Genomic DNA, 22,889 nt, shown 5'->3' with positions numbered 1-22,889 from the left:
GCTGCAGTTATTACATTTGCATGCCGCTTTTGATGTTTGAAATAAAAAATTTTGATTAAAATTTTTCCCCCAAATAATCACCTGTGTATTCATACTAAAACAATTGTCCGCCTCAGGCTCAGTGAATATCGGTCTTCACCTTCGGCGAATAACCGTTAATTACTGCAGCAATGCAACCAGATATACTGTAAGATGATCACTTCAACAGAAATACCAAGTGTGTATAGTAGTGATGGCATTGTGTATTTGTTTTCATGACCAATCTGAAAATACCAGACAAAGAACTGAGAATCTTAAAGTTAGAAAATTAATTAACTACAGTGGTGCTTGAAAGTTTGTGAACCCTTTAAAATTTTCTATGTTTCTGCATAAATATGACCTATAACATCAGATTTTCACACAAGTCTTAAAAGTAGATAAAGAGAACCCACTTAAATGAGACAAAAGTATTATACTTGGTCATTTATTTATTGAGGAAAATCATCCAATATTACATATCTGTGAGTGGCAAAAGTATATGAATCTTTGCTTTCAGTATCTGGTGTGACCCCCTTGTGCAGCAATAACTGCAACTAAACGTTTCCGGTAACTGTTGATCAGTCCTGCACACTGGCTTGGAGAAATTTTAGCCCATTCCTCCATACAGAACAGCTTCAACTCTGGGATGTTGGTGGGTTTCCTCACATGAACTGCTCGCTTCAGGTCCTTCCACAATATTTCGATTGGATTAAGGTCAGGACTTTGACTCAGCCATTCCAAAACATGAACTTTATTCTTCTTTAACCATTCTTTGGTAGAATGACTTGTGTGCTTCAGGTCATTGTCTTGCTGCATGACCCACCTTCTCTTGAGATTCAGTTCATGGACAGATGTCCTGACATTTTCCTTTAAAATTCACTGGTATAATTCAGAATTCATTGTTCCATCAATGATGGCAAGCCATCCTGGCCCAGATGCAGCAAAACAGGCCCAAAGCATGATACTACCACCACCATGTTTCACAGATGGGATAAGGTTCTTATGCTGGAATGCAGTGTTTTCCTTTCTCCAAACACAACACTTCTCATTTAAACCAAAAAGTTCTATTTTGAGCCTTATGTATGGGCGCTGTGTGAGACGGCTGCCTCTCCAGTAGCTCTGTAGTTTTTAGCTCTTTAAACCTCTTTTTTCCACCTTTTTTTTAAAATTTTCTGCTCTTCTTACGAAGACATAGTGTGTTTTACTTATATAACATGGATATTTTTAACTTTAACACGCAACCAGGAGCCAGTTTTCTCACTTAGTCGAGAGAGGAGCTGCTGGCCCTGAAAACAATGGGACGAGCCAGGATACGACACCCCATCCCAGCGGAGCTGAGGAGGAAACCCAGGGGCTGCAAAGCTGGAGCTAAGCTAAAGGCTAGGCTAGCAGACAACCGGCGGCACTGCAAACCATCCATTTCCTCCATTATCATGGGGAATGCAATAATGCTGAGGGAGCTGCAAAGATCCACAGTGGAGATGGGAGTATCTGTCCATAGGACCACTTCAAGCCATACACTCCAAAGAGTGGGGCTTTGTGGAAGAGTGGCCAGAAAAAAGCCATTGCTTAAGAGAACACATTTGGAGTTTGCCCAACAGCATGTGGCAGACTTCTCAAGCACATGGAAGAAGATTCTCTGGTCAAATGAGACTAAAATTGATATTTTTGGCCATCATGGGAAATGCCATGTGTGGCACAAACCCAACACCCTGAGAACACCATTCCTACAGTAAAGCAGCATCATGCTGTGGGGATGTTTTTCATCTGCAGGGACAGGAAAGCTGGTCAGGACCAAAGGAAAGATGGACAGTACTAAATATAGGGCAATTCTAAGCTAAAGGCTAGGCTAGCGGACAACCGGCAGCGCTACAAACCATCCATTCCCTCCATTATCATGGGGAATGTGAACTCGCTGCCGAATAAAGTCGACGAGCTTTCGCTCTGAACAACCAGCGGATTTACCGGAAGAGCAGCTTATTTATCTTTACGGAGACATGGCTAACACACCTTGTACTGGATGCTAATGTGGACCTGTGGGGATTCACTGCTGTGAGAGCCGACAGAGACACTAACACATTGGGGAAAAGCAAAGGTGGGGGACTCATCATTTATGTTAACAACCGCTGGTGTAACCCGGGACATATCTCCGTAAAGGCAGTTTTATGTTGCCCGGACTTGGAGCTGCTAGCTGTTAGCCTACGGCCATATTATCTGCCAAGGGAGTTCAGTCACATGATCACCATCTGTGTTTACATCCCTCCGAGGGCAGATGCAGCAGAGTCACTCTGTCACAGCAAGGCTGCAAACACAGCACCCTGAGGCATTTATCATCATTTCTGGGGACATTAATCATGTTACTTTGGACTCTACTTTGGCTGCTTTTTACCAGGTTGTGGATTGTCCAACAAGGAACAACAGGACAATTGACTTGCTGTATGCTAATGTGAGGGATGCATACAGAGCCACACCCCTCCTCCCCATGAGGGAAGTCTGACCACAACCTGGTTCTTCTACAGCCAAAGTACACCCCCCTGGTTCAAAGGCAGTCTGCAACAACTAGCTCCATCAGGAGGTGGTCCCCTGAAATGGAAGATGCCCTCAGGGACTGCTATGACATCACGGACTGGGATGTGCTGCTTAGCCCACACTGTGAGGACATAGAGGGGCTGACACACTGTCTGACAGATTACCTCAACTTCTGTGCAGACGTGGTCTTCCCCGCGAAGACTGTATGGTGTTACCCTAATAACAAGCCATGGGTAACACAGGAAGTCAAAGCTATCCTCAACAGGAAGAAGGACACCTTCAGGAGCAGGGATAGGGAGGCGATGAAAGCAGCACAGCAGGAGGTAAAATGCTGCGTGAGGGAAGCTAAAGACAGCTACAGGAGAACAGCATGAGGGAGGTCTGGGAAGGTGTGAAAACCATCACAGGCCACAATACAAAGACCAGAGTCGTTGAGGGGACAGTGAAGAGAGCGAATGAGTTGAATGACTTTTTCAATCGGTTCAACCAGCTCACGTCCCCCCCACCCTCTCCCTCACTGCAGCCATCTCTCCTTTTTCCCTCAACGCACCTCCCCCCAGTCATCACAGCAGTCCCATCCTCCCCCTCATCCCCCACCTCAACACAGACTCCTCCATGCATTACTGCAGACCAGGTCAACTGAGGAAGCTTCACCTCAGGAAAGCAGCAGGCCCGGACAAGGTGTGTCCCCAACTACTGAAGACCTGCGCTGCTGAACTGGGTGAAACACTCCAACGCATCTTCAACCTCAGCCTGCAGCTGGGGAGAGTGCCCACCCTCTGGAAGACATCATGTATCATTCCAGTTCCCAAAAAGAATCGGCCCAGCGAGCTGAACGACTTCCGACCGGTGGCACTCACTTCACATCTGATGAAGACATTGGAGTGGCTCTTCCTCAGCCTCTTCAGACCCCAGGTACAACATGCCCAGGACTGTCTGCAGTTTGCGTACCGGGCAGGTGTTGGTGTGGAAGACGCCATCCTCTACCTGCTACACCGAGCCCACTCGCATCTGGATAAGGGAAATGGCACGGTGAGTATTCTCTTCTTGGACTTCTCGAGTGCCTTCAACACCATCCAGCCCCTTATTCTTCAGGACAAACTGAACAGGATGCGAGTGGACCCCTGCCTGGTCACCTGGATCTCCAGCTACCTCACTGACAGGCTGCAATATGTCAGGCTGAAGGACATCACGTCTGACACTGTGATTATCAACACCGGAGCACCCCAGGGCACGGTGCTGGCCCCTCTTCTCTTCACCCTGTACACCGCAGACTTCTGCTACAACTCGGACCTGTGTCACATTCAGAAGTTTGCCATCGTTGGGTGTATCAGTGACAACAGAGAGGAGGAGTATAGGAGCCTGGTGAGGGACTTTGCTGTGTAGTGCAACAGGAACCATCTGCAGCTCAACACCTCAAAGACCAAGGAGCTGGTCATTGACTTGGGAGGTCCAGACCAAGGTCACGACCAGTTCTGATTGAGGGAGTCAAGGTGGAGGCTGTGGATTCCTACAAGTACCTCGGGCTGTGGCTGGACAGCAAGCTGGACTGGACTTGCAACACCAATCACTTATACAGGAAGGGACAGAGCAGGCTATACTTCCTTAGGAGGCTGCAGTCCTTTAACATCTGCAGGAAACTCCTGTGGATGTTCTATCAGTCTGTGGTCTCCAGTGTCCTGTTTTACACTGTGGTGTGCTGGGGGGGGGCAGCATATCCAAGGAGCACACATCCAGGCTGGACAAACTGATCAGGCGAGCAGGCTCTGTGGTTGGCATGAAGCTGGACTCTCTGGTGACAGTGGCAGAGAAGAGGTCTATGGACAAACTACTGATCATCATCGACGATGCCAGTCACCCTCTGCACACCGTCATCAGCAACCAGCAGTGATGGAATGTTCCTTCCCAAGTGCAGGACCATGTTCAGTGACAGAATGCTCCATCCCAAGTGCAGGACTAACAGACTCAAAAACTCCTTTGTCCCTCACACCATCAGACTGTACAACTCCTCTCTGGGAGGGAGGAGGGGTAACAGGAGGATGGGAAGAAGCAGTAGCCTAGCCCAACAATAAGCAATACCGGACAATGTGCAATATAATGTGCAATATCTCTCCTGCCCCCCCGTTTTTTTTCTTTCCTCCTCCCCCTTCCTCTCTTCCCCATATCTTATTTTTTTAATATTTGTATATGTAAATACTTAATTTATTTTAATTTATTTAGAAGTTTTCCTCTATTTCTTTTCTCTGTTTATCTGTAATGATGATGCTGGAATCTTAATTTCCCTGAGGGAACCCTCCCAAAGGGATCAATAAAGTTTTATCTAATCTAATCTAATCTAATCTAATCTAATCTAATCTAATCTAATCATCTGTCCACAAAACATTTTCCCAATAGCCTTCTGGCTTGTCCATGTGATCTTTAGCAAACTGCAGATGAGCAGCAATGGTCTTTTTGGAGAGCAGTGGCTTTCACCTTGCAACCCTGCCATGCTCACCATTGTTGTTCAGTGTTCTCCTGATGGTGGACTCATGAACATTAGCCAATGTGAGAGAGGCCTTCAGTTGCTTAGAAGTTACCCTGGGGTCCTTTGTGACCTCGCTGACTATTACACGCCTTGCTCTTGGAGTGATCTTTGTTGGTTGACCACTCCTGGGGAAAGTAACAATGGTCTTGAATTTCCTCCATTTGTACACAATCTGTCTGACTGTGGATTGGTGTGGTCCAAACTCTTTAGAGATGGTTTTGTAACCTTTTACAGCCTGATGATCAACAACAACGCTTTTTCTGAGCTCCTCAGAAATCTCCTTTGTTTATGCCATGATACACTTCCACAAACACGTTGTGAAGAGCAGACTTTGATAGATCCCTGTTCTTTAAAAAAAACAGGGTGCCCACTCACACCTGATTGTCATCCCATTGATTGAAAACACCTGACTCTAATTTTACCTTCAAATTAACTGCTAATCCTAGAGGTTCACATACTTTTGCCAGATCACTGTGGGCACCTCTGGACAACAGATCCTCGAGAAATTTACTGAGCCACTCCTCTGTAGACTGGATGAGTCTAAGACATTTGAGTTTTCATTTTTGTTGTCCCATTGTTGCCCAGTGAACTTGCTGGGGAGAGACCTGATGTATAGGTTAGGCATAAGTCTCTTAAGTACCCCAGATCGGTTACAGGTAGCGCGCATCCCAGATGAGGAGGTTGCAATCATGACAATAATTAAACTAGATCCATCTCTACCCCTCTATGTGTACAAATGGAGGCTGGCCCCCTCCGATGTTCTGAATATGAATCGGGAGCTGGTTGAGATGGCAAAAACATGCACTAGTCCAATTGGTACTGATTACATGTGACCAGAAGACTTATATTGTACTGCTCACATTAGCCATGGGCACCCAGATGTTAAGTTAGAGCAGGATTGGTTTAAGGAAGATAGGGGACATGAGAAACTGTTACTAAAGAAGTTGTTTTGGAATAAAAACAGGTGCACTGCCTTTGTATAACCACCAAGCGATTATCAACTAGCGTTTAGTTCAGTTGCAGTTAACAATGTTAGTCATTGACAAAACAAAAGGGGGATAGGTGGAAGGATTTGGGCCCATGGGTGTTGAAGTGTGTAAATGCAAGTGATTGGCAATATACCACCGATCCAAAAGTATTGTACAGTAAAAGCATAAATGTGTTTCAAATGAATCTGGATTTCATCGTCTCTGTAAAGAGAGACGTACTGTTGATTGGTGAATAAAATGTGCCAGAGATGTGGTCAGGATGGCAATTTACTAAACTTACAGCTGACGCCACATGTTTAGTGAAGGTTCCTAAACAGCTTGGGCACAGGGCAAACAGAACATGGGGCTGATAAAAGGTGTTGAGCCAGTGGTGATCACCCCAAAATCTGATTTTAGACCCTGTAAGTCCCAATATCCCCTGAAACTGAAAGCCATAGAGGATTTGTAGCCTGTGTTCAATTCACTAAAGGCAGCAGGAGTAACTGTAGATTGTCCTAACTCCCCCATGTGCACTCCTATTTTCCCGGTTAAGAAACACACTGAGCCAACTCACTGAGTGAAGATTTGTACAAGACCTGCAGGTGGTAAATGCAGCTGTAAGAGCTCAAGCTCCCAAATGTTCCTAACCCCCATACTATTCTTTCACAAATACCACCAAATAGTACACATTTTTCCATAGCAGACCTTGCAAATGCATTCTGTAATGTGCCTATTCATCCAGACAGCCAGTTTTGGTTTGCTTTGCTTTCCAGTTTGATGGTCGACCATATACTTTTACGTCAGGGCTATTGCGAGTCCCCCACTATTTACAATGAAGCACTGAGACAAAGCCTTAGTTATCTTGTGTTGACAGAAGGCTCTGCCCTACTTCAGTATGTTGATGACCTACTTTTAGCCGCACCTTCTGAGGAGCAGTGCAGAGCTGATATGATTTCCTTGTTGAAACACTGGCTGCAGAAGGTCATAAGGCCAGTCTGAATAAGCTCCAGTTTGTCCAAACAGAGGTGAAATTTCTTGGACACACCATATCAGGCTTGGGTAAATCTCTAGGATCAGAAAGAATTACAGCCATACAAAATATACCAAAAACCTCTAACCAAGAAGCAAATGATGCAATTTCTGGGTATGTGCTCATATTGTTGTGCATTTATTCCTAACTATGCTATTCTTGAGGGTCCCCTCAGTTCACTGATCCATGGGCAAGGGCCCACAACCTCATGATAAGGTGACATGGACCACTGAGCTGGAAGATGCATTTGTTGAGCTTAAGTTAGCTCTCCAGAGCTTGCCCACACTGAGGATCCCAGACCTGCTTGTCCTTTTGTCCAGACAGTGGATGAAAAATAAGGATGTATGACATCAGTATTACTACAACAATATGGAGATAAGTTATGACGAGTTGCATACCATTCTGCTAAACCTGACCCTGTCTAAGTGGGACTGCCTCTGTGTCTCAGAACCTTTGCCACTGCTGAAAAGGCTGTGGTAGCTTCACAAGACATAGTGGGATATTCAGAGCTAACGTTATTAGTTCCACATGCTGCTTCTCCTCTTCTCCTAGAACAAAAACCATCTCATCTGTCATTTTACTCCCTCAGCAGGTTGCTATTTATAAATGTGATGCCCATACTAATTTTACTGATCCTGTCTCTGCAGGTAATGCTGCTGCCAACACAGCTGCCAAAGCAGCTGCTTCCAAGGGTTCTCCATTGGCGCTTGTGTTAACCCTGTGTCTCAGAATCCTCTTTCCAGATTTGCTATGCTGGAGCAGGTTCAGTCACCAGCCACACCACAGGAGATAGCACGCTGGAAAAAAGCTGGTTGCATCAAATGTAACAGGGTGTGGTATGGTCCTCATACCAGGCCAGCTCATGTGGGAATGCCTTGCCTCCCTAGTTATTTCCCCATGTTTGCCAAGTTGATACATGGGTGGGACCACATATCAAAAGGGGGAATGATGAACTAATATGGCTAAGTATTGGTTCACAAAGGGGTTTTCAATTTTCTCCCAAAAGTTGTGAAAAATATCCTATTTGCATAGTACACAATATAGGGAAAGGTCAAAGTATGCCTACAACCACGCACCCAACACCAGACATGCTGTTTGATCATTTGCAGATGGATTTCATTGAGCTCTTGCCCGCTGAGGGAAAAAAGTACTGCCTAGTGATTGCTGACATGTTCACTATGTGAGTAGAGGCATTTCCAAACAAGGTGCAGGAGTAAGTAGCAAAGGCCCTGCTGACTGAAATTATTCCACAGTGGGGTGTTCCAAAGAAAATCAGCAGTGATAATGGTACCTCATTTGTTAACCAAGCACTGAAACAAGTAAGTGAGGTGATGGGCTTTGACCGAAGACACCACTGTGCCCATCACCCAGCAAGTGCTGGTGCAGTGAAGAGAGAGAATGGCACATTGAAGAACAAATTGGCCAAATGCCGTGAAGATATGGGCATGAATTGATTAAAGGCCCTCCCTCTTGTGCTGTTTCATATGAGAATGCGTGTAAGAGCAAAAAACAATCAGCTCCTTTGAAATTCTGTTTGGCAGACCACCAAATACTGGTATGGGCTTGGGGTATAAACCACAAGACCTAACTCTCTTGTATAAAGATGAAATGTTACGTTACTGTACGGATCTTGATTTGAAGCTTGATGATTGGATTGTTGTGAAAGACCTGAGAAGGAAGAGCTGGAGATGGCCATGGTGGTTAGGACCATATCAGGTGCTGCTGATGACGCAAACAGCTGTTAAGATTGGGGACAGAGCCACGTGGATACATGCCTCACACTGCAAGTGCGCACCACTGCTGGGAGAAACAAAGGAAGATGAAGAGGAACCATCGAAGGATAAGAAAGAGAGCAGTGAGTAGGTGAAGGCTAGTGGGGTGTCACAGAGTTTCAGTGAGGTGGGAAGAGTGCAAAAGGGCATGCCTGCACTCGGAGCACCAAAATACATCAAGAATAGTGAAGTGTCACCCCCTAACAACACCCATCAGTGTTCCTCCATCTGATACTGTGATACCAACTGCCCACCACCTGGTCTTGCAAGTTGCTGGGGCATAAGCCTACCTGTAGTAATTGTTTTCCTGAAGGCGAAGCGCAACTATTAGTGGCTAACACGACACAGCCAAGGACCCAGAGAGTCAAGTAGGAACCCAGTAGTAATTACAATTTTATTTCTCATCATAGTAAACAGGGTGACAGCTGCGATTGAGTCATTGACTAAGTGCCACAGAAACACAGCATGTGCACTGGCTATAGAAACTGTGAAAAACCTATCAATTAGTGACCCATGCTGAATATGCCACTCATTGCATTCAAACTGGGCCAACATGCCACTGGACAATGAGACAGCTTGAGAGCTCAACAAGGACAAAACCAAGTGCTGGATGGGTGAGAGTATGCAATTAGTCCTCTCCAGAGGACAACAACTTTGCAATACAAAAACTTCTAGGATAGCAGCAGACAGCTTAATCTCCAATTTTTCTAGACCCCCTGAACCAGTGCAGCACTTGTTTCATATATAGTTCCATGTGCCCACAGAGACACGTTTATGTTCTGATGGTTCAATACCTCTTGGGATGTCTGAATGTACAAGTAAAACTAATATACAGTGCTCCCAGAATAAAACAAGATGCTGCATCAGCTTTAATAATTCCACCTTCAATATGAACAAGGCAAAACTAAGTATGGCTTCTTATCCATTGATCATGTGGGTCTGAGGTTCACACGCATATTCAAGAATTCCAACAGACTGGAAATGGAATGGGTGTTGTTACCCATCCATGGTGTTCCCTGACCTAATGATTGCTCAAGATAATAAGTTTCAGAAGAAAGCTCACCATATCATGAAAAGATCAAATCCCACTAGATATAATGGGTATGTCCTCACTGACCCCCGGACATCGCTGGGAGCGAATGAGGGGTGGTTGCTGCTCCTGGATGGAGGAACAGCAGCAGCATTAAACAAGATCAACGGGCTGGCATGACAGCTGCTAAGGTTGGCCAATGAGAATCAGCCCTCATGAATACTGAACTGGATGCCCTTAAGAAGGCTGTGATTCAGAACAGATTTGCACTTGACTGACACAGAAACGTGACATGTGTAAGATATTAAAGACCTCTTGCTGTTTCTATATACCAGACAACTACCAAAACATCTCCTCGATCATTGCTCATATGCGAGAAGCACTGAGGGCCCCACTGCCTGTCAACAATTCCTGGTTCTACTGGTTTCTCCAATGGGGTAACAGATGGGGACATTGGTTATTGACTATACTCACACCAGTAATGTGTGTGTTGCTCCTGATATGCGTGATTGGACCATGTGTCCTATGATGTTTGAGAGATATAATGAAGATAGTGCATGTCATCATGGAAAGTTACCAGATGGTGAGGATGGATCCAGAGGAGTTTCAGGACTGGCCTCAGAGCCCATAAGAGAATTATACTCACCCCCCCAATGTGAACAAGTATGAACTATAGATAAAAGTGAGAAACTGTTTATTTTTGCGAATGCTTATTGCTGGCTGAAGAAAATGGTACGATAGCCATGACTTGTATAATGTAAACTGAGTATTTTTCTGTTAGTCTGCCATTTGTGTAGAGATGCCTATATCTCACAAAAACAGCAGTATAATTTCCATTTCCCTACTAATGAAGTGACTGTTGAAAACCTGTATAGGAGAGACAGGGACAGAGAAAAAATGTATTTGGGAAAGACTTATGCTTTATTATAATTATCAAAAGAACTGATAAAATAGGGAATGTGTAGAGGAAATTTGCAAAGCAGTGATTTTTAGAGAAGTGAGTTTTAGAAAAACACCGTCTATATAAGGTACAGTAGAAGCCATTCATTTGTTTGCCTGTTTCCATGCCCGCACTATGCTTGGTCCGTGCGGGGTCCGTGCGAGGGCCGTGCCCGTATCGTAATCCTCCACACATGACGTGTTGATGAAGCCTGGACTGGCAACGCCCCTTAAAAAACACAGCTGCAATACCATTTTTTTTCCACGGGGAGGAGCAGTGATTTGTGAAGTTGCATTGACAAGCCAGATCAACGTTTCTGAAGAGGATGGCAATAAACCAGAGTTTAAGTCCCGTTGAAAGAAGTGCAGTTTTCTCGCTTACAGTACCATGTCCAAAACCTGACTTGAGCTGAGGCGATATTACGCCAATACGGCGCATTGCTCTAAACGTTGGTGGTATATCTGGGTTGTTATTCGTTTGTTCAATAATGCTGATTTGTTTACACTGAGTCCCGATGATTAACTATGCAATATTAGTTAGCTGTACGGCCTTGTAATGTCTGTCATTCATTTGTTATAACAGACAGACAGTTGACGTGGATTATTCAGGCATCGCGTGGGGAAAACAATACGAACATAAACACTTCTCAAAACATCCACTTCAACATGTTCCAGGTTTCCTACAAAACTGGCATGACTTTCCCTTTGTGTTGGGCAATGTATCAACATCGGGTTATTTGAGCTGTTGCTCATTTTATTGGTGACTGTTTGCCTACATCTGGCGCTGCGCATACTGTACTGTATGTGGAGTACAACGGTAAAATAATGTGTTCTTACTTCCCTTTTCTGTTTGCGCATTCCCATTATATTCACCAGTTATTTCATTTTATTAAATGCGGATTGATTTTGTCATTACTGTACTGTATGTCACACGAAGTTTGCTCCGAGCTAAGCTGGCAATTTAGAAGCACTTCTCCATAAGCAAACGGAGAGAGGGGAGGGGCGCTGCACAGATGCAGCTGTGCGTATTCTGATTAATGCAAGAACAAGATAAGTACTGTAACAGTAAATAGCTGCAGCTGGCTCCTGCTGGGGCTCAGCGCTTGCACTGGCTATGTTTCTGTTTTCATCTTTAAAAAATCTTTATCTCAAACAATCTCAACAATCATAGCTTGCTACTGGTAACATCATAATAATCTACAGCACAATTTGTCTGTTTCTTAGCACAGGGTGCAGCAGGGTGTCCTGGGAAAGTGAAGTGTGTACAGTAGCTGGCTGACGAGACAGCAGCAAGACCACTAAAGTCCGCAACGCGACTGCTTTTCACTAACCTGGAATGAGCGAAACATTACGTGCTCACTGGTTGATGTCACTCCAAATCTATATACAGTATAATCTGAAACCATTTCGCATTGAGCGTCAAGAATACCGATTTTAACTTTGTAACATTTTGTGACAAATTATTCAGAAGGTGGCCATGAGCACACCAGAATCTGCGGTCTTCGCTGGTTACGAAGTTGCATTATTGCTGTCCTGGCCAGAGCGTTGTGGCCACAGCCACTGCTCAAAGTCTTGTGTACAAGCAAATATAATATTCACTTTTTTTTTTTTCAAATGACGGCCGAGAGATCCGGGGCTATTCCCGGGAGATGAAGTTGCAAAACTGTGCAATAGACACGTTTTCATGCCAATAGTTATTTGCATTTACATGCTTAGGCTACAGTTTTTATCTCCTACAGGAAGTGATTCAACGATGGACATCATATTTTAATGATGGAAAAAATAAACAGAAAGAACGTGATCTCGAATCTCCTGTGTTTTTATTGGTGGGTGAGGAAGGAAGACCGATCAGGAAAGCCTAATATAACGGCGTAATCCTACTGCAGCGGTGCAAACCGGACGTCTCCTTTTCTTTGACTTGGAAGAGCTGATTTTTCAGGCATGTTCCTGTAGTTTCCTGCGATGCAGCCGAAAATCAGCCCTTCCTAGCGAGACACATTGTACTGTATTAGACAAGAATGGGACAGCATTCCCATTTCTAAATTTGAGAAACTTGTCTCCTCAGTACCCAGACGGTTGCAGACTGTTGTATAGAGCTAGTGTGCTACACAAAGGAAATATTACAATTGCTGCCATAGCTCCCTAACTGTTTAGACAAAAATGCTGGTACTGTACAGTACATTGCCTGCCCCCATGCTATTCGCTACTTGATAAAAAAAACAACAACAGGGAAGTCTGTCACGTCCAGAAGCAGAGCCGGCCCGTGGCATAGGCAATATAGGCAAATGCTAAGGGCGCTGCGTCCATCCAGGGGCGCAGAAACGGGGGGAGAAAAATTATGACTTCCACTATTCTGAAAACGAGTCAGCATTATAATGTCTTAGCCTAATTTAATTGTACAGCAAAGCATGTAGTCAGGGTGCGATTTGTCAAAAAAAGCGGGGTGGGGTGTGGTGGCGGTTGTTAATCATGAAACAATAAGCGCTCAAGTGCGCATCTGCGGCTATTCTCTGTTTTGGCCATGTAATAGCCTAAGTGTTGTTGGCTAAAGTGTGTTTTTGCATTACGTAGATACAGTAACTGACATAGATCTGTTGCTTGTTTTGAATATGGCTGCACTTGGAGCAGTCTGTCGGTGTCGTTGAGCAGTCTGGGCTGAAGTAAAGGTCTTTTATGCACCGAACACGTTTCGCAGCGAGATATTCCAATGGTGCCTGGCACCTTTTTTTTTTTTTAATAAAACAAAGTTGCTTTGTTGATCTGTGTTCTCATTAAAATGACAGTTTAGCAGCTCATTCAAGCAACCATGTTGCGAAGAGCTTCCTGGAGGAAAATATAATAAACGCGTTGAAAACAAGAAACAATCTCAGTGCGTCAAGACTGCAGGGAAACGAAACAAGCACTCAGATGTGTTCTCTTTACCAGCGCCGGCGATTGCCTAGAGCGCAGTGTGCCCAGGGGCGCCAAGGGCGACCAAAACCCCACCAAAAAGGAGGGATGGAGTTATTGAATGGAGATGTTACCAAGTGCATCAGTGGTGTTCAGTACAGTGTTTTCAACCACTGTGCTGCCGAACTCTAGTACCGCGGAACACTAGTGTGCCGTGAGAGATCACCAAGTGTACCGTGGGAAATTATAGAATGACTGTATATTGTAAATATTGGCAACAGCGTTTTAGTTTCAGTCAACATTTTCTATTGGTGATGTGCCTTGAGATTTTTTCATTGAAAAAAGTGCGCCCTGGCTCATGAAAGGTTGAAAACCTTTTTTACAACACCTCTGATGCGGCTGGGGATGTAGAAATACTGTACGCGCTCCTTACCTCTGCTGTTACACTACCTGTGACAGTACTGTAGCTGCTGCTGAAAGAAGCTTTTCAAAATTAAAACTGCTGAAGACATACAGTACTTAAGGTCAACAATGAGTCAAGAACGTCTGAATGGGCTTGCTGTAATGAGCATCAACCAAGAGATCTCAAGAGAAATATCATTTGATGATATTATCAAGGAATTTGCCATTAGGAAGACCAGACGAGTCCCATTGTAATGTTACTTCAATAACAAAGTAATACAGTAATAGCACTTTTGTTTGAAAATACAGCCCATTGCTGTCCTAACAGGGTGCTTAAGTTTGCACAATTTAGAATTGTAGAATTTTTTATTCATTTAATTTGTTAATTCTTCAGAGATGACTTAACTTTTAATAGCAAAAAAGAAACTAAAAACAATTTCTTGTTTATTGTCCATGCACTACACTTTGAACAGGGTGCGGAAGAGTTTTTGCCCATTATATGGAGATATGTATTGAATTTGTGTGGTCATTTTACTTTGTGACACTTTATGTGAATAATGATTAACAATAATAACAATAATGAAAAAGATAAAAATGACTTCTTGTTTATTGTCCATGCACTGTACATTGTTTAAAAGTAATAGAATAGAGTGATTAGATTAAAGTGTTATTTAGATGTTATTAGAGGGTTTTTTTTTTTGGGGGGGGGGGGGGGGGGGGGGGGGGGGGCGCTAAAACTCAATCTCGCCTAGGGCAGCCAAAGAGCCGGCCCTGGTTGTGTTGAACACAACACATTTCTAAAATACAGAACGAACGTGAATTTTTCAAATTATGAGGCATGAGCGACGAACATGAAGATGAATGAAACATGAACGAAACGTTCATGTTGATTCGAGTGAAATTAGTGCCTGAAATTAGTTTCTGACTGATTCAGGGGCGTGTCGTAATGGAAGCCAGGGGAATCCTGGCTTACTCGAAAATTTAAAATTACAATAACAAACGAACATATTCATTGATCAAATACGTCAAGTAGGCCTACGTTATAGAAATATAGAAAATATACGCAACATTGCTTGCATTACGACTGCACATATTCACTTCTCTAAACATTTAACTCATTTCTCATGCCTTTTTCACTGAAAACATGATAAAGTAATGGACTGCAATTAATATTTGGCTCTACTACCTTGCATTCCGGGGTAACAAAGACTGTGCAGATCAGGATATCCAGATCAAGATATATTTTTTACTGCTTTGCTTTGATTATGAAGACATACAGTATGGTTTTTCACCTTGATGCGGTTTTTCACCTCCACCACCATACGACAACATTTTGAACCCATCCACTCTTGAAAAAAGATAGTTATCCATATTTGTGTAGGCGTTATACTGCCCTTTGGCATAACTACCTGCACTGGTGTTATTTCATCAGCTATGTTCCTAATGTCTTAGACTACAGGCTTTTATTATGAACGACAGTAGAAAGGTGTTTTCATTTGTGCATTTTATTAGCTACAGTAGTGCAAACTTGACAACAAAATTGGAACGGGAAAAAGGTATAAAAATGGTTGATGTCACTGGGGGGACATGTGCGCAAAAGCACAAGTACTGTAGCCTAAAAAACCAAGATGTCAGTGGCCAATTCGTTCCGCCTCAGGGTCTACTTTTCGGGGGCTTCGCAGTCTTTCGTTGATCCGGTTTCGGATTTTGACCCAGTTTTCCGGAGACAAATCAGGAAAACGTTCTGTGGTTAATTGATGCACTTTTTTCTTTAGATTGTGCGGCAAGGTGGCCTTGCCTTGTGACCCACTCCAATTAACCATTTTCCCCCACCGCTCTTCGAATGGCGTCAGAGCCATGAACACATTCGCGGCATAAATGTCTGGCCTGTGCTGGCCTCTTTGTTGGCTCTGCCTGAACAGGTAATCGTCTCACTCAGCAGAGAGGACCCTGAGCTCAATGTCCGGCAGGGGAGTTCCAGCCGGGACCCTGGGTCCAAGGGTTGATGGGGTGGCGTTGAAAGTCAATTGCCGTCTAGCACTAGCAGTTGTGTGCGGTGCTGGTGGTTGTGCTAGTGTGGCCTGGTGAGCTGTGGGCTGCGCTGCCGTGGCCTGGTGAGCTGTGAGCTGCGCTGCCGCAGGTGGGGGGTTAACCAGCCGCTGCAGAAGTTCCTCCACCTTCTTGAAGCGTTCCTCTGCCTTTGCACGGTCCTCCACTGCCTTGTTAAGATGTTCCTCCACAGCCTTTCTAAACTGCTTCTCCACCTCCAATTCTCTTGACACTGTCTTCAAGCGATTGTCCATGTCATTTAGTTGCTTTTTCATAATCCTAATCTCTTCCTTGTAAAGTCCAGAGCAGCCTGTTCTGCCGCCGGCTGTTGCCACTGTCACAGCCTAAATGAAAATGATAGATGTGAGTCACAATTCATAAACATTAAAAGATAGGCCTATAAATTATATGCACAATGGCTTCATTAGGGTCATTTATTTGGATGGTCTTAACTCAGACAACTTACCGATTTCTTCCTTACAAGGCGCACTTTGGATTTTGCAGGCGTGCTAGCTGGCTTAGCAGACCCCCGTTTTTTGGCAGCGTGTTGCAAGGGCTGCGCTGTCTAGAATAAGCAAAGCAATATTTAGTTTAGAATAGCATAGGCTACTGGAGTCCTGGATGTCCTAAACTGGATGTTTTTTTTAACTAGAAACTAGAATTTTTTTGCAGTGCATAGAAAGTTGCGCACATGAACTTACTTTGGATACAAGACGTTTTGGTCTGTCGACAGTCCGTGCCATGTAGAACGCAGCAGTCTCCATTGTCACCAAAGAAATGTGTTGTCCTATATGAAAATGCTGAAAAAAATCAAATGTGCAACGTCTTGCTATTTATTACACATGGACAGGTTTTGTGGGAGGTCCAGCTTGAGGTGACAATGGTCTGGAATGTGAACATTTAGTGGGGGATTCCAGCCTAACGAGCTGTATGCATTACAAAAGGCGAGCTGAATTCAAGAACACGTCCTCAACAAAGAAAACAAATTTTAAAACGATACATGAAAATGGGATTCCTGACGAGCTTTATGCCTTACAAAAGGTGCTGAATTCAAGAACATGTCTTTTAACAATGAATGTGTAAACAGCTAAATCAATTTTTAGAAAGATACATGAAAATGGGATTCAATGCCATGAGTTAATCTGTAGGCAAGTCGAGAATATTCACAGAGGGGGTATATTTCTTACGCATATCGGAATCAATGTAACACGCCCAATAATGACAGAATAAAGGGTGTGTAGCCTTTAATGTTTCATATATATATCAGGAAAAGTAGTTATATGTTTAAATGCCCAGTCAATATGAAACAAATCTTACCTCAAAGTTTTTTTTTTCCACGGCGATTTTCCGCTGCATATCAAAGACGTGTACTTCTGGACAGGGCCGGCTCTAGGTCTTTGGCTGCCCTAGGCGAGATTGAGTTTTAGCGCCCCCCCCCCCCAGAAAAAACCCTCTAATAACATCTAAATAACACTTTAATCTAATCACTCTATTACTTTTAAACAATGTACAGTGCATGGACAATAAACAAGAAGTAATTTTTATCTTTTTCATTATTGTTATTATTGTTAATCATTATTCACATAAAGTGTCACAAAGTAAAATGACCACACAAATTCAATACATATCTCCATATAATGGGCAAAAACTCTTCCGCACCCTGTTCAAAGTGTAGTGCATGGACAATAAACAAGAAATTGTTTTTAGTTTCTTTTTTGCTATTAAAAGTTAAGTCATCTCTGAAGAATTAACAAATTAAATGAATAAAAAATTCTACAATTCTAAATTGTGCAAACTTAAGCACCCTGTTAGGACATCAATGGGCTGTATTTTCAAACAAAAGTGCTATTGCTGTATGGGTACTTTGTTATTGAAGTAACATTACAATGGGACTCGTCTGGTCTTCCTAATGGTCCTTGATAATATCATCAAATGATATTTCTCTTGAGATCTCTTGGTTGATGCTCATTACAGCAAGCCCATTCAGACGTTCTTGACTCATTGTTGACCTTAAGTACTGTATGTCTTCAGCAGTTTTAATTTTGAAAAGCTTCTTTCAGCAGCAGCTACAGTACTGTCACAGGTAGTGTAACAGCAGAGGTAAGGAGCGCGTATTTCTACATCCCCAGCCGCATCAGAGGTGTTGTAAAAAAGGTTTTCAACCTTTCATGAGCCAGGGCGCACTTTTTTCAATGAAAAAATCTCAAGGCACATCACCAATAGAAAATGTTGACTGAAACTAAAACGCTGTTGCCAATATTTACAATATACAGTCATTCTATAATTTCCCACGGTACACTTGGTGATCTCTCACGGCACACTAGTGTTCCGCGGTACTAGAGTTCGGCAGCACAGTGGTTGAAAACACTGTACTGAACACCACTGATGCACTTGGTAACATCTCCATTCAATAACTCCATCCCTCCTTTTTGGTGGGGTTTTGGTCGCCCTTGGCGCCCCTGGGCACACTGCGCTCTAGGCAATCGCCGGCGCTGGTAAAGAGAACACATCTGAGTGCTTGTTTCGTTTCCCTGCAGTCTTGACGCACTGAGATTGTTTCTTGTTTTCAACGCGTTTATTACATTTTCCTCCAGGAAGCTCTTCGCAACATGGTTGCTTGAATGAGCTGCTAAACTGTCATTTTAATGAGAACACAGATCAACAAAGCAACTTTGTTTTATTTAAAAAAAAAAAACGTGCCAGGCACCATTGGAATATCTCGCTGCGAAACGTGTTCGGTGCATAAAAGACCTTTACTTCAGCCCAGACTGCTCAACGACACCGACAGACTGCTCCAAGTGCAGCCATATTCAAAACAAGCAACAGATCTATGTCAGTTACTGTATCTACGTAATGCAAAAACACTCTTTAGCCAACAACACTTAGGCTATTACATGGCCAAAACAGAGAATAGCCGCAGATGCGCACTTGAGCGCTTATTGTTTCATGATTAACAACCACCACCACACCCCACCCCGCTTTTTTTGACAAATCGCACCCTGACTACATGCTTTGCTGTACAATTAAATTAGGCTAAGACATTATAATGCTGACTCGTTTTCAGAATAGTGGAAGTCATAATTTTTCTCCCCCCGTTTCTGCGCCCCTGGATGGACGCAGCGCCCTTAGCATTTGCCTATATTGCCTATGCCAGGGGCCGGCTCTGAACACAACACAACTGTTGAATGCAACACATTTCTAAAAGACTAGTAAAACTGTTCCCCAGATTTGCATTTGTTTAGCTCAGAGCACTGACATGTACATCTGAAAGCCTCTCCTAATTGGGGGGGGACATGGGGGGCCAGTTGCCACGTCACTTTGTGTCAGTTTGGAGTCAGATTTACTGTATGTAATTATGTAATTGATTAAGAGACTCAATAACTCTATCGGCATAAGTGTTCTTGTTTTTTTCGTAGGGAACCATGGCGGCAGTGAGGCATTAGGTTGAAAATACACAGTGAAATAAACAATGCAGACCGTTCACCGGTCAGCACTATTCCATGACTGCACAACGATGTTACAACATAGGCATACAGTTAAAAACAGGAATAGAGACGTTCGTGCCTTTTTTTTTTTTTTATTAAAAAGGTGCACATGTAATCACAAATCTTAAATCAGAAATTTCAACTGAGTACGCTATTTGAAGACAGGGTATCATTTCCCGCTATGCCCTCCTTTGTTGCTAATAACCAGATTGATTACATTTGATAAACCTGATATAAGTCTGTTGCAGAAATCCACGGTCACTTTTGTGTTCCAGAACACTTGCATGACTTTGATAAGCTCCTGCTTTGTACCTGGCTTTGCGTCTTTGCGGATATAGTCCTTCATGGCGTGCCAAACCAGTTCGATTGGATTCAAGTCCGGTGATTCTGCTGGAGTTTTAACCCAGTTGATGCCCTCTGATGCTAAGTAAGCCGCAGCTGCGGTGTGCTTTGGGTCATTGTCCTGGAAAAAGCGGTGATCAGTCCCAAAATTTTCCCTGATGTATGGTGCTGCAAATTCTTTTATGATGGTCTCCTCAAAATATTCTCTGTCCATTATTCCCTCAAAAATGACAAGGGGACCTGCTCCATATCGGGAAATCATTCCCCATGCATGCAGCTTCAGTGGGTGCTTTGGTCGTGGCTTTGAGACGAAGTGTCCCTTTTTATGGAAACTTTGTCTTGCAAAGTGTTCCAATGCGACTGTCGTTTCGCCAGTGAATAGCACATTGTCAAACAACTCCCCTGACTTCTTCCATTCAGAAGCTTGTCGCAACCTTGCCTCTTTGTTGCGTTCTTTCAGCATTGGACAGAAACGGGTCGAGGAAAATTTCCAACCCATTTGTCTGCGAGCACGGCGTATGCTTGTTAAGCTCAGTTCAATACCAAAATCGGCCTTGATTCTTTGTTGAACAGCCAGGGCATTCATTTCAGTGTTGGCTTTAGTCATCTCGTCGATTGCAGAGAGGACATTGCTGTGAAAATAAAATGAAACACGTTAGGTTGGAAAGTCTAATGGTAGGCTATAAGTGGCCTTCTTAAGTCGTTTCACGGGTTGGATACTTACGTATGCAATTTCCTTGGACCAGAGCGACGGGGTGGCCTCTCTTTGTAGTGATATCTCACAGCTTGCATTGTAACCTTAATTCCACGGCATGCCAAACTTTTTCTTATTTCTTGTGTGGACTTTCCTTCTCGCCTCATTGCATGAATCTGTTGGGAACTCTCTCTGCTGATGCGCGTCATATTTTTGTTGTACTGGATCTAAGCGCAGTCATATTATATTGACAGGGAGGGGGATGGGGGTGTGATGGGGTGTGTCAGTGGTCCAGCTTGGATGGCGAACACGTTAACAAGCAGTGCTTTTAGGTGTGAAAAGGGCCGGTCTCAACAGTCTGTTCAATACAGCAGTCTACTGAAGGCACAAAAGTGAAATGCACACATTTTGTATTGGGTCAAAGCTGGGTCGGCCAAGATGTGATATACATTGTCTGAGTGATGGGCAGTATTCCATTTATAGTTTGAGAAATTACATACAATTTTACCCATGACAAGTACAGTATAGTAGTATGCTGTCAGGTTTGGTTCATAAAAAATAGAGTACAGTCAGGGCCGGCTCTACAGTAGGTCTTTGGCTGCCCTAGGCGAGATTGAGTTTTAGCGCCCCCCCCCAGAAAAAAACCCCTCTAATAACATCTAAATAACACTTTAATCTAATCACTCTATTCTATTACTTTTAAACAATGTACAGTGCATGGACAATAAACAAGAAGTAATTTTTATCTTTTTCATTATTGTTATTATTGTTAATCATTATTCACATAAAGTGTCACAAAGTAAAATGACCACACAAATTCAATACATATCTCCATATAATGGGCAAAAACTCTTCCGCACCCTGTTCAAAGTGTAGTGCATGGACAATAAACAAGAAATTGTTTTTAGTTTCTTTTTTGCTATTAAAAGTTAAGTCATCTCTGAAGAATTAACAAATTAAATGAATAAAAAATTCTACAATTCTAAATTGTGCAAACTTAAGCACCCTGTTAGGACATCAATGGGCTGTATTTTCAAACAAAAGTGCTATTGCTGTATGGGTACTTTGTTATTGAAGTAACATTACAATGGGACTCGTCTGGTCTTCCTAATGGCAAATTCCTTGATAATATCATCAAATGATATTTCTCTTGAGATCTCTTGGTTGATGCTCATTACAGCAAGCCCATTCAGACGTTCTTGACTCATTGTTGACCTTAAGTATGTCTTCAGCAGTTTTAATTTTGAAAAGCTTCTTTCAGCAGAAGCTACTGTCACAGGTAGTGTAACAGCAGAGGTAAGGAGCGCGTACAGTATTTCTACATCCCCAGCCGCATCAGAGGTGTTGTAAAAAAGGTTTTCAACCTTTCATGAGCCAGGGCGCACGTTTTTCAATGAAAAAATCTCCAGGCACATCACCAATAGAAAATGTTGACTGAAACTAAAACGCTGTTCCCAATACTTACAATATACAGTCATTCTATAATTTCCCACGGTACACTTGGTGATCTCTCACGGCACACTAGTGTTCCGCGGTACTAGAGTTCGGCAGCACAGTGGTTGAAAACAGTGAACACCACTGATGCACTTGGTAACATCTCCATTCAATAACTCCATCCCTCCTTTTTGGTGGGGTTTTGGTCGCCCTTGGCACCCCTGGGCACACTTTGCGCTCTAGGCAATCGCCGGCGCTGGTAAAGAGAACACATCTGAGTGCTTGTTTCGTTTCCCTGCAGTCTTGACGCACTGAGATTGTTTCTTGTTTTCAATGCGTTTATTATATTTTCCTCCAGGAAGCTCTTCGCAACATGGTTGCTTGAATGAGCTGCTAAACTGTCATTTTATTGAGAACACAGATCAACAAAGCAACTGTGTTTTATTAAAAAAAACGTGCCAGGCACCATTGGAATATCTCACTGCGAAACGTGTTCGGTGCATAAAAGACCTTTACTTCAGCCCAGACTGCTCAACGACACCGACAGACTGCTCCAAGTGCAGCCATATTCAAAACAAGCAACAGATCTATGTCAGTTATCTACGTTATGCAAAAACACTCTTTAGCCAACAACACTTAGGCTATTACATGGCCAAAACAGAGAATAGCCGCAGATGCGCACTTGAGTGCTTATTGTTTCATGATTAACAACCACCACCACACCCCACCCCGCTTTTTTTGACAAATCGCACCCTGACTACATGCTTTGCTGTACAATTAAATT

The 22,889-nt window shown here is 43.3% G+C and overlaps 2 protein-coding genes across 8 annotated transcripts in view; both read right to left on the bottom strand.

The window, feature by feature from the left end:
- Positions 1 to 22,889, bottom strand: part of LOC132895349 (prolyl 4-hydroxylase subunit alpha-2-like) — a 422,856-nt gene that overhangs the window by 229,287 nt on the left and 170,680 nt on the right. The window lies entirely within an intron of this gene.
- LOC132894902 (uncharacterized) lies at positions 15,591 to 17,519 on the bottom strand. Its single transcript, XM_060935033.1, has 4 exons — positions 17,468 to 17,519; positions 16,852 to 16,950; positions 16,617 to 16,715; positions 15,591 to 16,494 (listed from the first exon to the last, which is right to left on the bottom strand). The coding sequence occupies exons 1-4, from the start codon at positions 17,504 to 17,506 to the stop codon at positions 16,033 to 16,035; spliced, it is 699 nt and encodes a 232-aa protein (XP_060791016.1). The 5' UTR covers positions 17,507 to 17,519; the 3' UTR covers positions 15,591 to 16,032.

This window comes from Neoarius graeffei, chromosome 12, assembly GCF_027579695.1.
Source record: "Neoarius graeffei isolate fNeoGra1 chromosome 12, fNeoGra1.pri, whole genome shotgun sequence".
Classification (NCBI taxonomy): Eukaryota; Metazoa; Chordata; class Actinopteri; order Siluriformes; family Ariidae; genus Neoarius; species Neoarius graeffei.
Note: the sequence above shows the minus strand (reverse complement) of the source record. Positions and strands in the feature narration are given on the sequence as shown.